We start from the raw sequence: 18,898 nt of genomic DNA on the forward strand, positions 1-18,898 counted from the left end.
CTTGCGCAGCAGGCGGCGAAACCGCTGAGCTAAATCCCCGCCCCGCTTTTCCTTTTATGTGTGGCGCTCTGAGGTACTGCGAAGATGGTGCCTGCAGGAAGCCCCACCTTAGACGTCAGTTGATGGACGTCTTAAAACCAGAGGTTAGAGCTATAAAGCTGCTGACCGCGCCAAGACTTTATTTAATGGGCCAGAGAAGGCAGGGATCCACACAAGTTTACGGATGTCTTGAGGGCTTTGCCCTCGATGGCGGTGACCCTTCACACCATTTCTGATCCCTGCCCCACGTGTAAGTTGGTACACACTCACACTCACCCCTGCACAGAATTCAAACTTGAAACAAGAAACCGTTTATTAGTAAGGAGACGCATGGAAACGGGGCTTCTAGTTCTGCTCCCCGGGGGCAGTCAGTGGGTCTGTGCCGCTGTCCGCCAGCGGCTGAGATTACGACCTGCGGATGGAGGTTGAATGGGACTGTCCACTCCACCTCCCCCACTGTGATCAAGACACCCTGCCCTCATTTTGACACCTCAGATTCCACAAATTCCTTTGCTGCAACTATCAGGTCCAACCCTGGTCTCTGGGGCAGGGTTGGAAGTCTTTTTTCTTCTCTGTACTGAGGATTGAACCCAGAGAACACTGAGCTACATCCTAGCCCTTTCTGAGACAGGAAGTTGCCCAGGCTGGCCTTAAACATATTCCTGCTTCAGCCTCTTGAGTAGCTGGGATTTCAGATGTGAGCCATCCCCCTCACCAAGGGTTCAGGTTTTTGTTTTGTTTTGCCTTTCTGAGACAGAGTCTTGCTATATAGCCCAGGGTGGCCTTGAACTTGAAGCAATCCTCCCGCCTCAGCCTCCCAAGTGCTGGGATTACATATGTCCACCAGTGCACCCAGCGGGTCAGTTCTTAATAAGAGGTAACAGGAATATAGTATTTTTTTTTTTTTTACGAATATAGTATTTTAAGGGTCCTCAGGCTAAGGGCAGTTTCTGTCAACAAGTATTTATTGAGTGTCTACTGTGTGCCAGGCCATGTTCTGAAGCTAGGGATTCAGCCTACAGCAGCAAGGCCCTGACCCCTAGCCAGGATGGTTTTCTGAGTGTGGGGTGTGGTCTCTGGTCTATTTCTATCCAGTCACTCCTCTCTCCATGCTTCTTCCCCTCCTCCTCCCCCCACCACTCCCAAGCCCTTTCTTTTCTGCTTGGCCAGCAGATCTCCCTTTGGTCTCGTGGGCCTCTGCCCCCGGAACCCCATCATTCCAGTCCTGCTGGTGGCTCCTCCTTGCGGGCCCTTGCCTGACCATCTCCTATCCCAGAGGGCCTCAGGACCAGGTGCCCACGCTGGTGCTTGATACGGGCAGAGCTGTCGCCAAAGCCCTTGCCACACTCTGCACACTTGTATGGCTTCTCCCCGGTGTGTGTGCGCCTGTGTTTGGCCAGGTCTGAGCTGCGGGGGAACTCCTTCCCACAGAAGCCACACGTGTGGGGCTGGCTGGGTCCAGAGGGCTGGGCTCGCACTAGGGGCCGAGGGGCCGTGGGTACCAGACCAGGGGGGTTGTGTGGCCGCAGGAGAGAAGGTGGTGGCGGCCGAGCACGTTCACCGCGGTGAGTGCGCAGGTGCTTGACCCGGGCGGAGCTGTCGGCGAAGCCCTTGCCACACTCAGGGCAGAGGTAGGGCTTCTCCCCAGTGTGCACACGGTGGTGCTTCACCAGGTCAGAGCTGCGGCGGAAGCCCTTGCCACACTCAGGACACTTGTGGGGCTTGTCTCCGGCCATCAGTGGAGGGGGGGGCTCACCGGCCTGTGGGCCCCCAGGCTCTGGCTCCAAGCCAGGCAGGCCAAAAGGCCCGTCTCCCGAGCGTGAAGGGCTCCGAGGGGTCAGTGGGGGGCTGGTGGCAAGAGGAGGTGGCGGTGGGCTGGGGATCAGGAGGGTGACAGGGTGGCTGGGGAAGCTGAAGGCCTGGGACTCCATGTGGGTGAGCCGGTGGCGGAGAAGGGTGGAGCTGAGGCTGAAGGTTCGGTCGCACTCGGGGCAGGCATGTGGCCGCTGCCCACTGTGGGTGCGCAGGTGCTTGACCCGGGCGGAGCTGTCGGCGAAGCCCTTGCCGCACTCAGGACACAGGTAGGGCTTCTCCCCGGTGTGCACCCGCAGGTGCTTCACCAGGTCAGAGCCCCGGGCAAACTCCTTCCCACACACGTCACAGCCAAAGGGTTTGGGCCCGAGGTGACTGCGCTGGTGGCTCAGGAGGCTGCAGCTGAGCACAAACCTTTTGCCACAATCAGTGCAGATGTATGGCTTGTCCTGGGCCTTGGGTGCCTGGGCAGTCGCTGTGGCTGCCCGAGAGGGCTGCCTTCGGGGCACCACTGGCCGGGGAGGCTGCTCCCCTCGGTGTGTCCGTTGGTGCTTTATGCGGGCAGAACTGTCGCCGAAGCCCTTGCCACAGATGCCGCATTTGTAGGGCTTCTCCCCGGTGTGTGTCCGCTGGTGTTTCACCAGGTCAGAACTCTGCCGGAAGCTCTTGCCACATTCGCCACAGATAGTGGGGCGTTCACCAGCAGGGATCCGGGGTCGAGGAATCTTTGGGGGCCCCTGGGCTGGTGGCCGGGCTCTGTAGGGCTTCTCCCCACTGTGAGTTCGCTGGTGTTTAATGCGGGCTGAGCTATCCCCGAAGCCCTTGCCACAAACCCCACACTTGTAGGGCTTCTCCCCGGTGTGTGTCCGCTGGTGTTTCGCCAGGTCTGACATCTGCCGGAAGCTCTTGCCACACTCCCCGCACACTGCAGTCCGGTCAGTGCTGGCCTGGCCCCAGCGAGGTTCTCCCAGGACCCGGGGCCCTCGGTCCCGTGGCTGAGGCTTTCCCAGCCCCTCTCTCTGGACCCATAAGTCATCCCAGGTCTGGATGCCTTCAGGTTTGAGAGAACCACTTCCTACTTCGTGACCTGGGGCCAGATCTTCCTCCTCCTTGAACCCCAAGTCATCCTCATCCGGTGGGGTTTGTTCAAACTCACTGGGCTGAGAAATCTCCACATTCTCACTTCCTAGACCTGGGGAAAGAAAACGGGATTATAGACCTCTACCTTTGGTTCAGCCTTTTTCTCTTTTTTTTGATATATATTTGTTTTTTAGTTGAGACAGGGTCTCAAGATGTAGTCCAGGCTGGCCTCAAACTCTCGCCATCCTCCTGCCTCAGCCTCCTGAGTGCTGGGATTACAGGTGTGCATCACCACACCTGGGATCTTTTGATGTATATTTGGTGCCAGGAATCAAATCCAGGGCCTAGCACACCCTAGGCAAGTGCCCTACCACTGGGCTACAACCCCAGCTTCACCTCTTCAGCCTCTGTCTTTGATAATAAGGGAGACTTCCTTGCAAAACGTGTGACCTCAAGGATCCCTCGTTGTTTGATCCCTCGTTCACTTACTGTGAATATCTCTCAAAAATAATACTAATGACAACTTCATTTTACTATGCCCTTAATATATACCAATCACTAAGCAATACTGGGTCCTCACAAATACTTGTAGGGGAAAGCACTATTATTATCCTCATTTTACAGTTATGGAGATGCAGAGTTTAGGTCATGTGCTCAAAATTCTAATAGTTAGAAGGTAGCAAAGTCAGATTTCTAACTCAGGTCTGTCTGATACCCAAAGCTGTGTTAACCACTTCATTATATCACCCTTATCTGGAAAACCCAGTATTTGCTCTATTGTTATATCAGCCTGTTCCGTATTTATCTGTCATCCTGTGTTTATCTGAATGCACTCAAATCCACCCCTCAATGTCTAGGGGTGGTAGGAGAGATATGATAAAGTATCAATAATTGGGCCTGGGATTTAACTCAGTGGCGCTGCACCTGCCTGGCAAGCCCAAGGTCCTGAGTTTGATCCCTGGTACAAAAAAAAAAAAAAGATTAGGAGATAAGATAGGCATTTGCAGCAGAGCAAAGAGAAAAATCATTGAGAAGAATGAAAGATAAAGCTGGAAAAGGATATTGCAACTAGTCTCAGCATGCAAGGTTTGGGCTCAATAGTAGGCTAAGTAAGACAGGTTTTTGTTTTGTTTTCTGTACTAAGGATTAAACCTAGGGCCTTCACACTGAACTACATTCCCTAGTCCTTTTTAAATTTTTTAAAATTGAGAGACAAGGTTTCACTAGATCACTATGTTGCCCAGGCTGGTTTCAAAAACTTGACATCCTCCTGCCTCAGCCTCACAGAGTGCTGGGATTGCAGCCATTCACTAGGTGCCCGGCTTGATAAAAGTAAAGCTTTTAATTAGTAGTTGCACGGGAATTAGGGTAGGTTTTTGAGAAGACAAAATTAGATCTGCACTTGGATCCATGTGGCTCCAGAATCATCACTGGGGAACAACGCCAGAGGGGAAGCTGTAGCAATTGCAATCGCTCAGACACAATGAGGCCTCCAGTAGGGCAGAGGCAGAGGGCAGCGAAGACTGCGGGGGAGGGAGGAGAGGCCTTGAGAACGCCCCTCAGCCTGGCGCGGTAGGTGCTGAGGAGCGGGGCTCTGTCCACCGGGCACAGCCTGCGTCCTATTTCTCCTGGGTTTCCTTCAGGCAGGGGCCAACCTCGGCGTCCCCACCCAGCATTGCCTGCCCCGGCCGCGCGGCCCTCACCTGTGCGGGCGCCTCCCAGCGGCTCCCTCCGCTCCGGACCATGGAGATCTGAGCCCCACGGCTCCACGGCGCGCTCCATCGCCCGCACGCCGCCCGGGGCAAGGGGACAGCCGCATACTCCGCGGTCACGCAGCCATGTGACCCGCCGGCCGCCGCTGCACCTGCTGCTCCTCGCCTCGCGGGGCCGGCCGTGCGCACTTCGTCGGCGGTCTCCGGCCCCACCACACCGCGCTCTCCGGAGCTTCTCCCCGGGGCGCGGGTCTCCGAGCCACCAGCGGCTCCGGGGCGCGGGCTCTGCTCCAACTGGGGGGGGGGGGGCAGGCGCCGGGGGAGGGGGCGCCGGGGCGGGGGCGGAAGCGGAAGCGCGGTGCGGGGCCGCTCTAGGACGCGGGAGGACCCGCGCGCCCGTGGGGTCGCCCGTGCTGCAGGAGCTCGGTGACCGGCGGGCGCCGGGAGGTCCGCTCTGAGCCGAGGACGGCGGCGCGAACTCGGTGGTATTAACCGTGTGCTTCCTGGGCTGCAGCTGGGCGGCGGGGGCCCAGGAGTCCTGATCCTCGTGGCGTCTCTGGCTCCCCCGCAGACCCCGGGGCTGGCCGGCCGCGGGCCCGGAGAGACAAAGAAAGACTGATCCGGAGGCGATGGGAAAGGGGTGGGGGAGAGACCCGGCAGACAAAGGACGGCGGGGACCCAGACGGGGCGGGGCGCCAGATCGGGGAAACAAAGCCAGCGGTCTGAGGGGCCGAGGCCGGCGGTTGGGGCTGGGCTGGGCCGGGCCGCCAGGTGAAGGCTCTGGGGAAAGGCGGGCGGGGGAATCAGACAGCCCCGGCAAAGGAGCCCCCGAGCCAGGCAGAGCAGTCCTGATGAAAGAACCCGGGTCGGAGGACCCTGGGGCAGAAAGACGAGGGACGGCGGGTGAGACACAGCTACAGGAGCTTGGCCACCGGAGACCGAGATGTAGAAACAGAAGAGTTAGATACAAAGTCTTTGAAGCGGAGTGGCAGGAGCAGTAGGAAAGAGGCGGGCAACCTAGAGGGAAACCGGCCCAGACACTGGGGAACAAAAGACAGAGCAGTCGGTGAAACAAGCAGAGACAAAGAGGCGGGCACAAAGAGGCTGCCAGAAATTCTAGGGACAGCTCCGCAGCCCACAAAGGCCAACCCCTGGGAAGGCTGAAGAATTAAACCCTAAAAAAAAAAAAAAAAAAGAATTAAACCCTGTTTGCATCCTGGTGGGACCCTGACTGGGGCTGTGACCTTGGGACCCACCCCCCACCCCACCCCCGCAGCAGGATGCCAGGATCTTGGCAGGCTCGCTTTTGCGGCCTCTTCAGTTCCTCTGGCAGTGGAGAGGGTTGACCTTGTTTTCTATATTAGTTTTAATGAATTAGCACCTTAGTGCCAAGACAGGAGTTTGTGATAAAATTGATACATGGAACCGGGGGCAGTCCACATGCCTATAATCCCAGCTTCTTGGGAGGCTGAGGCAGGAGGACTGCCGAGAGTTCGAGGCCAGTCTGGCCTACATAGCAAGACCCTGCCTCCCAAAAAAGAAAAGAAGGGCCAGGTATTTAGCTCAGTGGTTCTGCCGCCTGCCTTCCAAGCGCAAGGACCCGAGTTCGATCCTCAATACCAAAATAAATAAATAAATAAGAAAAAGAAATCTTAAAAGACCAAAATCCCTAATATAGAAAACTCTGAAAATAAAATCTCAGATATTGAAATCATAGTAAGAATTACCAAAACTATAATTCCAATTGAAAAAGGAGTAGAAAAGCAAATTCTGGGGAAGAGATTAATGTTTTTTGTTTGTGGTACGGGAGATTGAAATCAAGGCCTTCGCAATGAGCTATATGTCCTAGCCCAATTTTTTATTTTTTATTTTGAGACAAATTATCCCTAAATCGCTAGATTCCCCAGGCTGTGCTCAAACTGATGATCTTCCTGCCTCCATACCCGAGTCTTGGGATTACAGGCTTGCCCCACCATGCCTAGATACTGTCTTTTCTTTTGAGACATGAGGGTCCAGAACTGGGCTCAAAGGATCCAATCCTCCTGCCTCATCCTACCTAGTTGCTGGGACTGTGGGTATACATCGCCTCACCCAGTTTGAGAATAGCATGTTTTTGGTTGTGTGTAGCATAGTTGCACTTTGTTGGACAGAGGGAACATGCCCGGCAGAGTAATGAATGCCTGTAATCCCAGCACTCCGGGAGACGGAGGCAGGAGGATTGTAAGCTCGAACCCAACCTGGACAATTTACCAATTTTGTCTCAAAAATTTAAAAAGGCTGAGTACATAGCTCAGTGCAAAGACCCTTCAATCTTCAGTGTCCAGTAGAGAGGAGGAACAACAACAACAAAGAACCTAGTAACCTAGAACCTAATAAGGGATTATTGGGCTGTATCTGAGAGTTGTCAGGGATTGCTGTGAAAGCCCAAGTGCACTAAGTGGGGAAGATTGAGGGCTGACACCCCCAGTAGCCCGAGGACCCAAAAGAACAGATGTATAAGGCAGTGATTTGCCTCCAGCCGGCAAGACAACTGGGACAGTTTCCTGGTGCCTGGGACATCAGCATTCCAGGCTGGCTGGACATTGAGCTCCAGGGTTTATGCCAGTGTAAACCACCTCTCCTTCCAGCCAAGGCTTCAACTGGAAGCTGATTTTTACATTATTGGCTTCCCTGCTTCCAGGGAAGGCTTGGGACTGGGCTGAGCCACTCCCGGCACCTGCGATTCTGCAGATGGGCTGTCCTGGGGCTTCCCCGGCCACCACAATCGTGTACCTGTTCAGTTGAATCCCCAAACCATCATGACAGATTTACAACTGGATGTGACCAGGCTTCTGAAAGCTAACTCCAAGGTGTTACCAATAAAGTTGGTTTTGTCCATTCAGCCAAATACATTTTGCAGAAAATTGAACACATAATACTGAACACATAATTGAACACTGAATTGGACACATAATAATTTTAACTACAGGTTAAAAATACATCATTTGAGCTGGGCGTGGTAGCACACACCTGTAATTCCAGCACTCAGGAGCCTGAGGCAGGAGGATTGATGCGAGTTCCAGGCCAGCCTGGGCTACCTAGTGAGTTCAAGGACAGCCTGAACAGTTTAGTGAAATCCTGTCTAGGAAGGAAAGGAGAGGAGAGGAGGAAAGAGAAAAAAAGAAAAAGAAAGAAAGAAAGATTGATTGATTCTATAAAAATTTCTGGACATGGTGGGGCAGGTCTGTGATTCTAGCACACAGGAACTTGAAGCAGGATTGCTGTGAATTCAAGGCCAGCCTGAACTGCGTAGGGAAATCCTGTCTCAAAAATAAATGAGAGGGCCGGGGATTTAGCTCAGTGGTTCTGGCGCCTGCCTTGCAAGCGCAAGGTCTTGAGTTCGATCCCTGGTACCAAAAAAACAAAAACAAAAAAAAATTGGGCCGGGGATTTAGCTCAGTGGTTCCAGCACCTGCCTCACAAGCACAAGGTCCCAAGTTCGATCCCTGAGGGAGGGCCGGGGATTTAGCTTAGTGGTTCCGCAGCCTGCCTTGCAAGCACAAGGACCCGAGTTCCATCCTCGGTACTGAAAAAATAAATAAATAAATAAATAAATAAATAAATGAGAGGGGCCAGGGATTTAGCTCAGTGGTTCTGGTGCCTGCCTTGCTAAGCACAAAGTCCTGAGTTCGATCTCTGGTACCAAAAAAAAAAAATGAGAGAGGGCCAGGGATGTAGCTCAGTGGCACCGTGCCTGCCTTGCAAGTGCAAGGTCCTGAGTTGGATCCCGGGTACCTCCCACCCCCAAAACGGGGGCGGGGGACATAGGAAGTGACAAAACAGGTTTTCAAACAAAGTTATAGGAAAAAAACCCTAGAAAGCTGAACATGAAAATGGATTAGGTCAGGGTAGTGGTATTAGATTGAAATTTTTTCTAATCATTTGCATTTTCTAGTGTTTTTCTGTGAGAACATGTGTTGGTTGTACAATACATAAATGAGAGCATGCATGCTTTTTTCTTCTTTCCTTTTTTTTTTTTGGTGGTGGCACTGGATGTTGAACCCAGGTCTTTTGCATTGAGCTACATCCCCAAGACCTTCTCACTAAATTGCTAAGCTTCATGCGCTGGGCTCAAAGCAGTTTTCCTGAGTCAGCCTCTCAGAGTGCTGAGATTACAGGCATGCGCTGCCGTGGCCGGCTGTCATTTATCAAAATCTCTGGGTTCACAGAAGAGCTCCTCGGAGTGGGAACCCAGGGCAGGGCGGTGGGGTAGAGAGTGGGGACAGGGGACCGGTTATTCTGATGGGTGGGTAAGACCTGCAGGTCAGGCAAACGCTCTACTCTGAGCTACATTCCATGCCCTAGTTCTAACAGGAGGAAGGGCCGCTGGGTGGCTGGCTGGGGTGGAATCCTCCCTTCCCTTTGCTGATATCCAAGTGCCCTCCCCAGCCCACGCAGCCCTGCATGCTGCGGGCTGCGCTTCCCCACGGCTTCTCTCGGGAAAACTCCGAAGGTGACTTAATCCACCAGGTCTGGATCCTCAGCCTCCCTGCGGGCTCAGCTCCCGTCAGGACACTAACCAGCTGGCTTTACACGCTGAAACCTTATCAGGCCTTATGGGGAGATCTCCCCCTCCCCCTCCCCTCCCCCTCCCCTCCCCTCCTCCTTCTCCCAGGGCGGGGCGGGGCGGGGCGGGGGGAGGGCTGTTGAACTCACGGAGCCCTAAGTACATCCCCTGTTAGGAAAAAGAACAGAGCAGGGACAGGTTTACTGCAGAACAAACCCGAGGGACGGCTCGCGCTGGAGACCAGAGCCGCCGCTCTCCTACAGGCTCCGCGATCTTTTGCAGGGTCTGGGAGAGGGGTTCAGCCAGAGGGGCCGTGGCTCCCGGCCAAGAACAAGGCCTGGGCGAGCACGCGGTGACACTGCCAAGCCCCAGGCTTGGGACGCAGGGAGCGGCGGGCGGTCCGGTCCGGAGCGGGGCTGGCATTTGGGAGTCCCCAGGTGCCGGCGCTGGGAGGGCGGAGAGAGGCGTCTCTGATCGGGGGCGGCAGTCGAGTCCTTCATTCCCCGCTCTTTTTGGAGACATGATCTCAATAAATGGCCTGTGCTGCCCTCGAATTTGCAGTCCCTCTGCCTCACCTCCAGCGCAGCTGGGATTGTAGGCCGTGCCCTGTGGCCGGCTGCACTGACTTCTACAGAGCTAACAGAGAGAACCGTCTCCCCAGGGGAGTTCTTAGCATCCAAGAGCATGAGATCTCACCATTCACACAATAAATTTTAAGATTATTTCAGATCTACATATTGGAACGCCTCGTGTTTGTTTGTTTGTTTGTTTGTTTTTGAGGTACTGGGTATTGAACCCAGAGGTGCTATACCACTGACTACATCCTTGGCCCCTTTTTTTTAGTTTTTATTTTGAGACAGGATCTTGATAAGTTGTCCAAGCTTTGATCAAAATTGTAGTCTTTCTGCCTCAGTCTTCTGAATAGGCCCCTATGCATGGATATGAGAAAGAATTATTAGTAGTAGTAGTATTTTAGAAAGGGTCTCACTATGTAGTTCAGGCTGGTCTTGAACTCACTATGTAGCCCAGGCTAACTTCAAAGTTGGCAATCCTCCTGCCTCAGCCTCCTAAGTGCTAGGATCACAGGGGTGTGCCATGGGACCTGGTGAGAAATTATTATTATTATTATTATTATTATTATTATTGGTGGGAAATTATTAATGGTATTGGGCCAGGGATTTAGCTCAGTGGTTCCGCTGCCTCCCTCGCAAAAGCAAGGTCCCAAGTTCGATTCCCGGTACCAAAAAAAAAAAAAAAAGAAATTATTTGTTTGGGGTTTTTTTTAGAAATAAATTATTAACAGTATCCTTTTTTTTTTTTTGGTACTGGGGATTGAATTCAGGACCTTGCACTTGTGAGGCAGGCAGGCAGTGCATGCACCTGTAGTCCTAGCTTCTTGGGAAGCTGAAGTAGGAGTACCCCAAGTTTGAAGGTAGCCTGGGCAATTTAGAGAGATCATCTCAAAATAAAAAATAGAAAGGAGTAGGGATGTAACTCAATGATAGAGTTACATGGTAAAGTACCCCTGGGTTTGGTCCTCAGTTCTGAGAAGGAAGGAAGGAGAATGAGAGAGAGAGAGAATAATGGCCTTGTGGCGGTGGCTCACCTCTCGGGCTGTCGAAGAATGATAGATGGGAGATCCGGTGCCAGCAGGTGGGGCCCAATGACTGGGCTTTGGGGATTGCAGAGGTGCTCTTGCTGCTGTGCTCTCCCTGGGCCCTGTCTGCACAGAAGTGCGCGTGCACGCATGGATGGTGCCCCTATGTTTCTGCTTGCTTGCTTGCTTGCTTGCTTGCTTGCTTTCCTTCTTTCTGGCAGTACTAGGGGTTGAATCCAGGGCCTTCTCACTGAACTACATCCCTGGGCCTTTTTCTTCTTTTTATTTTGGGACAAGGTCTTGCTAAGTCACTAAGTTGCCCAGTATGGGCTTGAACTTGTGATCCTCCTGCCTCAGCCCCCCTGAGTGCTGGGATCACAGTGTGCACTACCAGGGCAAGCTTCTTTTTCTTAGAGTGACACTAGTCCTATTGGATTAGGGCAACACATTTATTTAACCTTAGTTACCTCCTTAAAGGCCCTGTCTCCTACAGTCACACTGGGGATTAGAGCTGCAACACATTGAATGTGGGGGGTAGGGGACGACGATTCAGTCCACAGCAGAAGCTAAACGAAAATAATAAAACCAAAACAAATGGAGAAAGAAAATGGGGGTTGCCAGGGATTTAGCTCAGTGGTGCCACGCCTGCCTCACACGTGCAAGGCCCTGAGGTTGATCTCCAGAACCAAAAAAAAAAAAAAGGAAAATGGGGGTGAGTGTGGTGGCGAATGCCTGAAATCCCAGAAAAGCAGTGGACCCCGCACAGGAAAAAAAAATCCATTGCATAACCTGGAAAATTAGCAGTTTTTCCTGCCTAGAATCCTATTATGGCTTTGGGTCCACCCAGACCCCGGGAACTTTTTTACCATATTGGTAAAGCTTTTGTCACACCTGCTAAAGATAGCAGTAGGCTTGCTTCCTCTCTGGCCCTATCCCACCTCCCACCATGGTGACAGGGCCACTTGGGGACCTGAAATAAAGTTATGTGGAGTGTGGAGGGGTTGAAGCTGCCAACAGGGGGTGACGGGCAAGCTGTCTGGGAGGCAGAAGCCCCAGATAGTCTTGGTGTGGCTTCCACAGTTCGAGCATCTCAGCCTGCCACTGCCTGCGCCTTGTTTGCTGAATTCAACCTCCTGCCCTGCCAGAGGAAGTGAGCAGTGACCACAGGTGCAGCAGGCACTCCCAGGGCTATGGTAAGTCCTATGGCCAGGAACCCCACATCTCAGCCCCAGCCCACTTCCCTCAAGGTCCCTGGCCCAGGCTGACCAGAAGTTGGGGTCCTTGCTCTCAGACTCAGGCGATGAGAAGCATTGCCTGCCACGCCCTGGAGCCTCACGAGGTCCCCTTACCCCGCCAGCAGGACAAGGAATATGTGGTTTCCTGGGTTTCGAGGCCCTCCCCCACCAGCTGCACCACAGGTCTGTCAAGAAAGTGTTTGACTTCACACTCACGGTGGCAGGTCAGGGGGCTTTGGGAGGGGCGGGAGTAGGGGTGTCCCAGGAGACGCTGGCTGTCCCCTCACCTGGCCTGTCCTGGCCACAGGGGAGGCAGGGCTGGGAAAATCCACCCTCAACAGCCTCTGTGAGGACCGACAGGTGCCAGGGCCCAGCGGTGAGTGCTCTGCCCTCTCAGGGGCTGCGCCCCCAGCCATGTCCTGGCCCCAGCTGCACTCCACCCATTTCCTTTCTCTCTAGGAACCCAGGGGCCACTGTTTTCTTGAGGACGCTTCCTCCCCAGAAGAATGGGTGGGGGCAACTGCCATACTGGGAAAAGAAACTGTCCTGCCTTAGCCCCGTGGGCTTCCCGACCTCTCCCTCTCCCCCTCCCCATAGCTCACTGGACTCAAACGCTGACCGCTGACTGTCGAGCAGCACGGTGCGGAGATAGAGGGAATGAAGGTGAAGCTGACCTTGGCGGACACGCCCGGCTTTGGGGACGCTGCGGACTGCGCAGACTGGTGAGGAGGATGGGAAGGAGCCTGAGCACCTCGAGGCCTTGCTGTGTGTGCCTCGGGCTGTCGCAGGGCTGGGCTGTCCCCGCTCCCTGACCCAAAGGAGCCAGTCGGAAGCCACCTGACCCAAAATGTGCTTTATGACACCTGTGTTCCCATCGCTTTCCCTCCATGTCTTTGGAGCCAAAGGAACTACTTCTGGCTCCCATGGCCCTGGCTAGCCTTGTACCCCTCTCCACCCTGTGGCCTCCACTCTCCAACCATGGCCTCTCCCCATGCCCTAGCTGGTTGCCAGAGGTTCGCTTCATTGAGGAACAATTTGAGCAGTATCGCCGGGATGAGAGCAGCTTGAATGGGAAGAACATCCAGGATTCCCGAGTGCACTGCTGCCTCTGTTTCATCTTGCCCTTCGGCCAGGGTGTGGGATGGAACCCCAGGGAGGGCGCAGGGAGGGACTGGGGGCCGCTGCACTCGGACTAGGCCCTGACCAACCCCTGGTGGACGTGGCCTTCCTCCGGGCCGTGCATGAGAAAGTCAACCTCATCCCCATAGTCGGCAAAGCAGACGCCCTGACACCCAAGGAAACCCAGGCTCTCAAGCAGATGGTGTGGCGGTGACCTCTGACCTTGGCCCTAATGAACCCTAAAGTCGAGACCAGGCCAGCCTCAGCTTTGACTTCTTCCATCCTGGAGTGGCTTTTTATTTTTTTGCTGTGCAGTCCAGGCTAGCCTGAACCTTCAGTCCTCCTGCCTCAGCCTCTGGGTTGCTGGGATTACAGCATGTGCTACCAAGTCCAGGTTTTGGGGTGGCCTTTTTAGAGTGTGAAGTGTCAGGCTAGCCTGAAGAAAGTTTCTGAGGAAGGTAGGCAGGAAGCTGCCAAAAGTAGCCATGTCCCTAAAGGCGTAGAACAGGATGGATATGTCAGGTGAGGTGGTGCACGCCTGTTATCCCAGCACTCAGGAGGCTGAGGAGGGAGGATCACCTCAAATTCCAGGCCAGCCCAAACTACATAGTGAGACCCTTTCCAAAAAAACAAAAAACAACAAAAAGAGAACAGGATGGACATCTGACCCAGGGCAAATGCTTCGATGCTCTGAGGCCTGGCCCCCTCTGTCCCCATGGTGCTGAGAAGCCCACCCCAGCACCTCTGAGGCCCTCTCCTCTTGCTTTGCTTCTGTCTCTCCGGGTCTCTTTACGCCTGTCCCATCTGAGACACTCCCTGGTTTCTCACATCTGTGTCTTCTGGTTGCTCTGCCCGCCCACCTGTCTCGCCCATGCTGCCCTCTGCATGTCTGTGGCTTTGGCCTTTTTTGGCAGTACTGGGATTGAACCCAGGGCCTTCACACTGAGCTACCTTCCTAGACTTTATTTTGAGACAAGGTCTCGCTTGCTAAGTTTGAGACAGGGACTTGAACTTGAGATCCTCCTGCTTCACCCTCCCGGAGTGCTGAGATCACAGGTGTGTGCTGTTTTTCCCTCTCTCCGCATGTGTCCCCTCTGAGATCCGGGACCAGTTGAAGGAGGAGGAGATCAACGTCTACCAGTTCCCAGAATGTGACTCCGGATGAGGATGAACAGTTCAAGCGGCAGGATGCCGAGATGAAGGTGTGAGGCAGGGGCGGGGCGAGTTGACAGGTTTCTGCGCCAGGGCCAGTGTGACCCCTGCTCCCTGCCCCTAGGGGAGCGTCCCTTTCGCAGTCGTGGGCTCCTGCGAGGTGGTGAGGGACGGTGGGAAGAGGCCAGTGAGGGGACACTACTATCCCTGGGGCACCGTGGAGGGTAAGGCCAGGCGCGGGGAGCCAGGCTGCGCTCAGCAGTGAAGCCTGGGTGGGCTCTCGGCTTGGGGATTGCCTGCAGCCAAAAGAGGGGCTCTTGGGGTGTACACTGCGGGACCTCGGGCAGCCTGGCTGGCGAGCACAGCCCAGGGCTCCGGGCGGACAGACCGAGCTCCCCGCCGCCCGCCCCCTAGTGCAGAACCCGCACCAATGCGACTTCTTGGCCCCGAGGTGCACGCTGGTGCAGACACCCAGGGCACGACTTGAAGGAGGTGACGCACGAGCTGCTCTGCGAAGGCTACTGGACCCGCTGCCTGCAGAGCCTGGCCCGCCCCGGGGCGCGGGACCGCCCCAGCCGCAGGTGAGGGCCGCGGCCGCTGCTCCGGAGCTTCCGAGCTTCCGAGGCCCTCCGGAGCTGGCCTTCCAGGCCAGCCGCCCGCCCGCGACTTCGCGCCCCACCCAGACCTCAGCGCCCACGCCCGGGTGGGGACTGAGCGGGGTGGGGGGGGGCCCTTCGCCCGCCACGAAAAACAGCCCTTCTTACATCGAGGCAAGGTCTCACTAACTTGCCCAGGAGGGACTCGCACTCGAGACCCTCCTGCCTCGGCCCCCAGAATGCTGGGTGACAGGCGTGAGCCCTGGGTCTCCGGGCTTCCCCTGCGGACGAGGCTGGGCCCTTCGATTCCCAGCTCGCCCAGGCCCTCACCCCGATTCCCGCTCCCCCGCTCCCCAGCAAGCTCGCCCGCCAGAGCGCCACCGAGAGCCCGCTGCCCGCAATGCCCCTGGCCGAGGCGAAGCTGATCCGTGAGAAGGACGAGGAGGTGAGCGGCGCTCGCGTCCCCTCGCGTCCCCTCGCGTCCCCTCGCGTCCCCTCGCCCGGAGCCCGCGCTCCCCCCACAGCTGCGCCGCGTGCAGGAGGTGCTGGCGAGGATGCGGATGCGCAGTGAGCAGGATCGCCGCCCCGCCCCTCGTCTCATCAATCAAAACAGCTTCCCGCCGGCCGCGTGCCTCCTTCCGGGCGGTGGAGCCGCCTCTCTCGGGTTGTGAGGTCAGTACTCCTACTCGGCCGGCCCTCCCTGCCTGTTGGGCATTGCTGCGGCCCAGCCTTACACCTGAGTCCCCTCACATCTGAAGGTGGCGCACGCCTGTAAGAGGCTGAGGCAGGAGGATCGCCACGAGTTCGACGCCAGCCTGGGCTACATAGTGAGTTCGAGGCCGGCCTGAACTACATAGCGAGAGCCTGTCTCAAAAGACAAAAATAAAGAAAGAAACGTGGGGATGTAGTTCAGTGTGAAGCCCGGGTTCGATCCCCAGTATAGAAAAAAAATATCATACTTAAGGCGTCACCAATAAGAAACAAGACCAGTCGAATTTTATTGGGAGTCGGGGGTGGAAGCTGGGGTTGTTGGCAGCCAGAGGCCGAGAGGGGCCTCTACTCCTGGTCCTTGGCGTCACCGTGCGTGATGACGTAGCAGATGTTCTTGTAGTCCACGTTGCCGCCCACATCCGGGGGGAAGGCTGCCCACATGTTCTTGATCTGGGGACGCAGGCGGCTGAGAGCAGCGCCTGCGCTCCCATCCCGCCGCGCTCCCGTCCCGCCTCGCTCCCAGGCCTCCCCATTTACCTCCTCCGGGGTGAAGCGATCACACTGCGTGGTGAGCAGCTCCTCCAGGCTGCGGAGAGTCAGGCGCTTGAGAGGCCCAGACTCCTGCGCACGCCTCTCCCTCCTCTCGGCCGCCCCAGGTCCTCCCAGGGGTGACCCTACGGGCAGTGCTAGCAGCGCAGGGGCCAAGTGAGCTTCCTGCGTGGGAGCAGCCGGGGGCCACTTACAACTGCTTCTTGATGGTGCCCTTGCCCTCTGGGTCCAGGACCTTGAAAGCTCCGGTGATCACGTCCTCGGGGTCGGCACCTGCGGGTCAGAGGGCACCGAGTGCCGAGCTCCCAGCAGTCTGGGAGGGCCGAAGAGCACCCTACTCACCTTTGAGCTTCTCCCCGAACATGGTCAGGAAGACGGTGAAGTTGATGGGACCACTGGCTTCCTTCATCATGGCTTCCAGCTCCTCGTTCTTCACGTTCAGGCGGCCTGGGGGGAGTGGAGCAGTGGAGCTGAGTCCTGGGGCAAAGGCTCTGCTTCCCCAATTTAGAGTATCCGATCCACTTTTCAGGTGGGACAGGGTGGAACTGAACCCACCCTCACCCCATTGGCACGCAGCCTCACACAGGACTCACCCATGGCTGCGAAGGTGTCCCGAAGATCCTCCTTGTCAATAATACCATCGCGGTTCTGGTCTATCACTGTGAAAGCCTGTGGGACAGCGCCAGGGGAGGGGGAGGTCCCCACCGCCCTCCCTCCCGGGTGACCTCTTCCAGATCCCCACCCCAGGGAGATCGACTCTGGGCCCAGGCCAGCTGTCCTCTTCCACCCCAGCAGAAAGGGGAGGAAGGGATTCTAAACCCTGCCCCAGCAGGTGCGCGTTCCAGGGCCGTGGTGGGGTGGAAGGGGGCTGCCTTGGCTCAGCCGCTCCGGCCCTCACTCACCTCCTTGAACTCCTGGATCTGAGTCTGGTCGAACATGGAGAAGACGTTGGAGCTGCCACCTTCTGCTGCTGCCCTCCTCTTGGCCTTTTTGGGTGCCTGGGGAGCAAGGCGGAGAGCTGCTTGGGCCGGCCGCACCCCTCTCAGGAGGTGGTCAGTCAGACCCGGGTTCTCTGTTTTTGTCTGGTTTTTTGAGACAGGGTCTCGCTGTGTTTCCCAGGCTGATCTTGAGCTCCTGGGTTTAAGTGATCCCTCACCTTGGTCTTTCAAGTAGCAGGGACTCGGCCTGAGCCTCGGCACCCAGCCGGATACAGAGCCCTTTGAATCCCTTTCTGTAAAATGACTCCCGCCCTCCTTGGGACCTCTCAAGCATCTCTTGAAGGGACTGTTTTGGTTGCATCCTCCAAACGTCCATCTCCTACCCTGTCTCCATCCTTCCCTTTCCACACCTTAGCCTGCTCCTTGGAGCCCCAGGCTGGCTTCCTGTGTGACTCCAGTCCACTCACTTCAGCTGTCTAAATCTCTACTTTTTCCTTTAGAGAAGGGGTGGGGTCCTGTGGCTGGTCTCAGAGGACGCTAGGGAAGGGATGCATGCAGGCTGAGGGGGACCAGAGCCTGTGAGTGGAGTGTCGGCAAATTATCCTTGCATCCTTTAAGCTGTTGCTGTTTCCCTCTAGTGACATCAAAACAGTCAGGAGTCATCTTTTTCCCAGTCAGTGGACTGGGAAACAGCTACTTTCTTTCACAGGGTGAGGCTCCCCAAAGCTAAGGGATTTGGCTCTGGGGTGGGGATTCTCACTCACCATGTCTGAGGTCTCCTGGAGCAAGGCAGTGGCTCTGGCTGGAGAGAAGTAGAGTCAGCCTGGTGCAGCCCTCTGGGGTTATATAGCCCTGCCCCAGGGAGCCTGTAACATACCAGGGTAACCTTAGCCCTCGGGTGCCCACCCCAGATACCAAAATAGCCCAGCTCGGGGCCTCTCCTTTCTTGGAGCCCCACAGCAGCTGGAGCCCAGGGAGGAGGAGGGAGTGGGTCTCGGGACGCTTGTCTCCTTAGGACCTAGGCAGGAAAAGATGTTCTTTCTCCCAAAAGGGGAGAAGTGTGTCTGAAGTGTGTGCCAGAGGTCTGAGGGAGCCTAAGCCGAGAGAGAGAGAGGGAGAGAGAGAGATTGAGATTGAGATTGAATCTGCACCCAGAGGCATTTATTGAGCACCTAGTGTGTCAGGCAGTGTGCATAGCTCTGTGGGTGCACTCTGACAAACACAGTCCCTGCACACAACCGCCCCCTTGGTGGCATTCATAGTCAAGAGTGTGTGTCTCCGTGGTGGCAGAGCCTAAAGATGGGAGAAAGCCACCTGTGGAAGCTGGAGGATCAGGGACTCCTATACCCCTTCAAGGAGGGGGGTGAGGAAAGATAGCTCTATGGTCTCACCCTTTCTACTTTAACCCCTGAGCCTTGCTTCTGGAAATAATCTTTATCCCACAGAACTTGCATTAGAATTAACAATCAGGCCCCCCCTTGGTGGAACTTATAGTCCAGGGGTAGAGACAGGAATAAATGCTGAAATGATGTATCAGCTGGTCAGGAGCCCAGAAGTAGAGGGCTCAGCAGCCCTGTGCAGGGTATAGGCTTGGCCTAGAGAAGGCCAGTGGGAGCAAGTCGGGTGAAGGTGGAGAGGCTAGGATCTAGCCTTAGACCAAGAGCATGCATACGTGGGCAAAGGCTTGGACAGAGAAAGATCATGTGTCCAGGTTGCCAGAATTGTGCAGCTGAAGCAGAGGATGCAAGGTGCTGGTAACCAGACACTGAGGGTGGAAGGTGGAGACCCAGGGAGCTTGAAAAGGTTTAAAGC

At 55.7% G+C, this 18,898-nt stretch overlaps 3 protein-coding genes across 4 annotated transcripts; 1 reads left to right on the forward strand and 2 right to left on the reverse strand.

The window, feature by feature from the left end:
• Positions 1–327: 327 nt before the first annotated feature.
• Znf48 (zinc finger protein 48) lies at positions 328–4,952 on the reverse strand. Its single transcript, XM_004856159.4, has 2 exons — positions 4,635–4,952; positions 328–3,043 (listed from the first exon to the last, which is right to left on the reverse strand). Exons 1-2 carry the CDS (start codon positions 4,711–4,713, stop codon positions 1,254–1,256), a joined length of 1,869 nt encoding a protein of 622 aa, XP_004856216.1. The 5' UTR covers positions 4,714–4,952; the 3' UTR covers positions 328–1,253.
• A 7,126-nt stretch (positions 4,953–12,078) lies between these two features.
• On the forward strand, positions 12,079–16,804 carry Septin1 (septin 1). The gene is given in 14 exon segments (XM_087208825.1): positions 12,079–12,161; positions 12,164–12,245; positions 12,329–12,397; positions 12,619–12,635; positions 12,637–12,743; positions 13,022–13,155; positions 13,218–13,342; positions 14,240–14,299; positions 14,301–14,342; positions 14,417–14,516; positions 14,707–14,768; positions 14,770–14,873; positions 15,246–15,333; positions 15,428–16,804. Coding segments are annotated over 14 exon segments (1,197 nt in total). The 5' UTR covers positions 12,079–12,086; the 3' UTR covers positions 15,560–16,804.
• On the reverse strand, positions 15,863–18,035 carry Myl11 (myosin light chain 11). 2 transcript variants are annotated; one of them, XM_021237462.2, is made up of 7 exons: positions 17,851–18,033; positions 17,051–17,146; positions 16,742–16,817; positions 16,491–16,595; positions 16,343–16,421; positions 16,137–16,185; positions 15,863–16,049 (listed from the first exon to the last, which is right to left on the reverse strand). In XM_021237462.2, exons 1-7 carry the CDS (start codon positions 17,851–17,853, stop codon positions 15,945–15,947), a joined length of 513 nt encoding a protein of 170 aa, XP_021093121.1. In that variant the 5' UTR covers positions 17,854–18,033; the 3' UTR covers positions 15,863–15,944. The 2 variants fall into 2 exon arrangements, with proteins under 2 accessions (XP_021093121.1, XP_087064945.1); XM_087208819.1 differs by having other exon boundaries at positions 15,863–16,185; positions 17,851–18,035.
• Positions 18,036–18,898: the final 863 nt, after the last annotated feature.

The sequence above is a fragment of the Heterocephalus glaber genome, unplaced genomic scaffold (genome assembly GCF_053883595.1).
Source record: "Heterocephalus glaber isolate CG9 unplaced genomic scaffold, H.glaber_assembly_v1.0 deba00000943, whole genome shotgun sequence".
NCBI classification, from domain to species: domain Eukaryota; kingdom Metazoa; phylum Chordata; class Mammalia; order Rodentia; family Bathyergidae; genus Heterocephalus; species Heterocephalus glaber.